This window comes from Montipora capricornis, chromosome 2 (genome assembly GCF_036669925.1).
Source record: "Montipora capricornis isolate CH-2021 chromosome 2, ASM3666992v2, whole genome shotgun sequence".
Classification (NCBI taxonomy): Eukaryota; Metazoa; Cnidaria; class Anthozoa; order Scleractinia; family Acroporidae; genus Montipora; species Montipora capricornis.
In genome coordinates this window covers 66,432,070-66,437,069 of record NC_090884.1, presented here as the reverse complement: position 1 = coordinate 66,437,069, position 5,000 = coordinate 66,432,070, and the positions used below count along the sequence as shown (strand labels likewise).

The 5,000-nt window shown below is 41.8% G+C and overlaps 1 protein-coding gene across 1 annotated transcript in view; it reads right to left on the bottom strand.

Annotated features, from left to right (window-relative positions):
- LOC138037665 (uncharacterized) overlaps positions 1-5,000 on the bottom strand; it is a 77,385-nt gene that overhangs the window by 25,381 nt on the left and 47,004 nt on the right. The window contains exon 4 of the mRNA XM_068883566.1: positions 3,683-3,783. Within this exon, the coding sequence (XP_068739667.1) occupies positions 3,683-3,783 (101 nt within the window). The remainder of the gene's footprint in view (positions 1-3,682; positions 3,784-5,000) is intronic.

Sequence of the window (5,000 nt, the reverse complement as noted above, 5' to 3'; positions counted from 1 at the left end):
GAAGCAGAATCAATAACGGGAATAGTGACTTGTGTCGAAGAAGCGATGAAGTTAGTCATTTCAGTTTCATTCGGCGGATCATCGCTAAAAATATCATGATCTTTGTTTCCCTCAGCATCTAAAAAGCTGGCTAAACGTTCCCTGAGTGTTTCTTTGTTGCCTTGAGTAGAAAGACCAAATTCGGCGAGTTTTTCCCTCAGTTCAAAGACCTTTAAGCCGGAGCTCAATTCGTCACGTCTGGCCGCCATGTTGTCAAATCCCACTTAACCACTTTGTGCCCTATTCAATTATTTCTCCTTCAGACTGGAAGTTTGCTGCATGATATTAGTCCAACTCAGAAGAAAGATCTTCCGGAGCCAGCTGAAAATTACAGACCAATCTCACTACTTCCAATCGTGAGTAAAGTTATGGAACGCTGCGTTTGTAACAGGCTTTATTTCCATGTCTCGCAGTCAAGTACATCTTTACAACAAGGATTCATGCGCTCCCGTTCGTGCTCTTCGCAACTTTTGCCCGTACTCCATTCAATTGGGGTGGCACTTGACAAAAACAAACAGACAGATGTTCTGTACCTTGATCCTTGATTTTGCCAAGGCTTTCGACACAGTTGACCATACCATTCTTATTGAAAGCTAAAATGGTACGGTGTTGCAGGTCAATTGTTAGATTGGTTTTCTGACTACCTAAAGGACAGATCAAAGAGTGTCGTGATTGACGGCAAAGCCTCTGTGCGTCTACAGGTCACTTCTGGTGTACCCCAGGATAGTTTTGTCGGCCCATTCCTCTTTGTGATATTTATCAATGACCTCCCTGATGCCATTCACGAGCATACCAGCACCGCCTTGTATGCTGATGGCACCAAGCTGCACCGTACAATTTTAGCAGCGAAAGACTGTGATAGTCTCCAGCAGGATTTGACAAGTTTGAACACCTGGAACCATGAATCAAAGTTTAACGCATCCAAATGCAAAGCGTTATCAGTCACGCGAAGGAAAACAACGACTGCTGACTCTTGCTTTACTACCACTAACTTATGACAGAGAACTTAGAGATCTTGTTTTTCTCTATAATTGTATCTTCGGATATACCGACCCAAATATCGGTCGATATGTTACATTAATCACACATGGCCGATCTCGCGCTAAGAATCCTACCCTTGTACTAAAACCTGCTAACTGTAAAACCGCGACTTTCCAGGCCTCTGTTTTCAATAAAAACGTAAAACCCTGGGATTTTATCTGCAAACTAGCCTGTTATGACAAGTTTTCTAGTCTAAGTTCGCCACTTATTTTACTTAACTGGACACTACTTATGATATTGACATGCCCTGCACATGGTTCCTCTCACGTAACTACCCTTGCCACCGTTCTTAATTTTATTTGACTGATTTCACTTTTTCCTTACTGTGCACTATTAGTTATTAATTAGATTTATTGTAATTCCACTAAATTTTAGATTTCTTTTTATATTTTAAATTAGATTTCAGGGTTGCGCCTCGCATGGGATAGTTTTCCCGTTCGCGCAATCCCTTTTGGTCTTTTATTCATTCTTATCGATTTACTATTTGTTCATTGCCAACGAGTCAGGCCTTCTGAAGACAGAAGGCCTGGCGAGGCGGCAGCTTATAGAGCCGCGAGAAGATTTTTAGGCGGACGAAATCTCAGAAGCGCTTCAAATTTAATTGTAATGTAGACCAAAAGCTGTAATGTAGACCAAAGCGATGAAATGTTGACCGTAGCGATAACCAATGAGAGTGCCGCACGAGTACGCCGCGTGATGTTTGCAGCCGCCAGATCACGCAAGCTTGGCTCGTTGGCACTTTAGCGACAGCTATAACTAGTATATATATATTGTTTATGAGACCAATAAAGGTGATAGACAAATGATGCGTTTATATCTGATGTTTGTCACCGCTGTTTGTGTGTTATTTCTGATAATGCAAAGGTTTAAAGGCCGGAATACACTAGGCGACAAGTCGCAGCGCAAGCGACAGGTCTCTGCGACAAGTTGCTCCGTGTGTACTTATTGCAAAAGAAGTCGAAGCGACACGACGCCTGTTCGGTGCACACGCAGTGATCTCTTATGAGGGGGAATGTGAACTAGTTTTCTAATTCAATATTGGTGACCATATGTTGCTCTCTGACTGGTTCAATTATATTTTGTCGCAGCTACTTGTTGCCGGAAGTGTACACACGGTGCGACAACGCTGCTTTCTCTAATTTCGTCGCTGCGATTAGTCGCACGAATTCAAACCGGTTTGAATTCGTGCGACTAATCGAGGCGACAAAATTTTTCCGCAGTGACAATGATTTTCATAAAATTAACCATGTCACACAAGGCGAATTGTTGCGGGGACTTGTCCCCGCGACGTATCGCAGCGACTTATCGCCTCATGTGTTCTGGCCTTAAGAATTCGTCTGTTACGTATTGTCAGTTTGTTCGCTTACGCTTGCTTGTATATCTCAATTACATGTGATATACAATAGAAACTTGTTATGGTCTGCAGCGAGTAAATAGAGGAACATAATCATGCTGCACGTGCGGCACGCATTTGCGCATATATTTTGGCAGTCGGCCGGTATGTATACTTTTCACAAAAAACAACGTGAAATCGCCAAATTTGAGGTTTTGACGACAACGTGAGCATAAAAATGAGAGCTTCTGTGTCTTAATTTTTAATCTGAAACCGCTCCTACCAATTTATTTTTAGCATACTATTACTACGAGGTACGACGGGAACGAGATAGGATAATAGCGAAACACTTACGATTGTGCAAAATTACAGTTTGAGGTAACGTTTACGTGGAAGTCGCCGTCGTAGATTTTAATTAAACTCGGCTCCGTAATGTCACCTAGCCAGATCAAAACACCCAGTACAGGGCGACGCGCTGTACATGCGGTGATAGCACATGCTTACCACCAATATGGCCAGGGTTCAATACACCAGAATCGTAATTAAGTTCTTCGCTGTGCTCTGAGAGGTTTTTGCCCGGTTACTCTGGTTTCCCCCATTCACCAAACACCAACATTTGAATTGATCTGCTTTGCTTTGTTCGTCTGATCTGATTTGCCTTGAAGTCTACCCAATTCGCTGAGATCTTTTGCATAGCTGGATAATTTTGACTTTTTCAATAAAATTAAAGTGATTATTATTAAATCCGTGTCCTTTTTTTTGCCGAATAGTGTGTGCTTTCTTTTTCGTCCACAGAAACATATCAACACTGATTTTAAGACAACAAATCTAGTTTCCTTAATTAATCGTCCTCCTAAATACTCGAAAAAGACTTGAAAGCCGACCCATTTGCATATGTTAGCATCGCGCCTCTCTCTTGGTGTTGGTGTTGGTGCGGCCGGGTTCGAACCCGTGGCCTCCCGCAAGAACAGTGCAGGTACAGCGCAATCCTTTTTTAACTTTTACTTTAAAAAGTCAACGGAGTACGGTAAATTTTCTTGGGTAATCTACCGATTAGAAAAATTGAAACATGGGTTATAAGGGCATATAACATGAAATAAGATGGGAAAGTTAATACTAATGCGATCTCCGAAGAGAGAACTTATGCACGTTTAGTAATCGCAGAAACCTAACCACTACAACCATAGGGTTTCTAGCGCGTGATTTTTGAAGGTATTAAGATAGCTCGTTACAAAACAACAGTGATGATCCTTGATTACCAGTGCTTACCTTCCCCACTACATCTCGGCAAAAATATGGAGACCATTTTTTTCCCCCAATGTTTTTAAATCTATACACCACCGTGTATCCAGTCCAATTGCTTGTGATCTCTGGTAATCATCATGTTAATAAGCCGTGAGAACTCAACCATTTCCACCGAAAAGTACAACTTTTGTAACTTTTGTAACTTTTCACAGACAGCATTACAGTGCGACCGGTAAAACTGTGAACACCTGAAATATGTCAGGAATGCTTATTGTTTTAAAGCCAATCGTGTTTGAGGAGTTCACGCGCCAAAACTGCAAACTGGCTAACCGCTATTTAGATCTGTAAAGGCCTGCAAATGATCCCGGCCATTAAATGACCCCTAGACCGGAAATGATCCCACAACTGGACCGGACATTCTTTTCTTACATCGCAACACTACGTACAGTTAAGGTGGCTCAAATTACAGCGCCGGGCAAACTTGTTGAAACTCTTTGCAATGCCTTGCCCTCCCACAATCTGGTTTTACAAAATGGACTCAGAAATTCACGTACAAACAACATTGTGAGGGGGGAGTGACCCGCGAAAGCTTCACATCTGTATATTCGTGTACTGTTCCAACGAATTTTGTCACAGACTGTATTTGTAAGGAATTTAAACTATCTGTAGGACGTGCTGACAGACTTTCGACTGTGGTGGGTCATAAGTGAGGCAACTTTACAGTGCACTTTATGACATAGGGTACCGTTGCGTAAAGTTTTCATTGTTAGCAGTTTATGTAATGTGTTCTGATCTATTTTGGTATATACCTACCGAGATAAAATAGGCGAAAATGTTAAGATTTCGTTCAGAAGTGAGTCGTAATCTGAAATATGGTTTTCCATAGTGCCATCGATAGCGTGACAAGAGCACGAGCGTATTGTTTATGTCGCATTACAGGGTTTTCTCCACGTAAAGTAGCTAAAATGTGCCACATTTCTGCTACAAGCGTTTGAACAATGACCAATGAGGATTTCCGGGGAATGGGCAGGACATACAAAGGTTTGGCTGCAAAGGGAAATCCTATTCAGCGATTGATGAAAAGAGGACGTCCATCGAAGTTAAGTAAAAGGGAAGGGAGGCAATTGACAAGGGCGATAAAAAAGCTTCGGGATAGGGATGGCAATTTCTCTTGTAGACAAGTGATGCAAGAAGCCGGGATCTCTAGAAATGATGTATCTGCGAGAACAGTATGTCGCTTTCTAAATTCTAAAGGATATTATTACTTACAATCAAGAAAAAGAGGACTTTTGACTGTCGCGGATATGCGAAAAAGATTAATATTTGCCCGAAAAATGATACG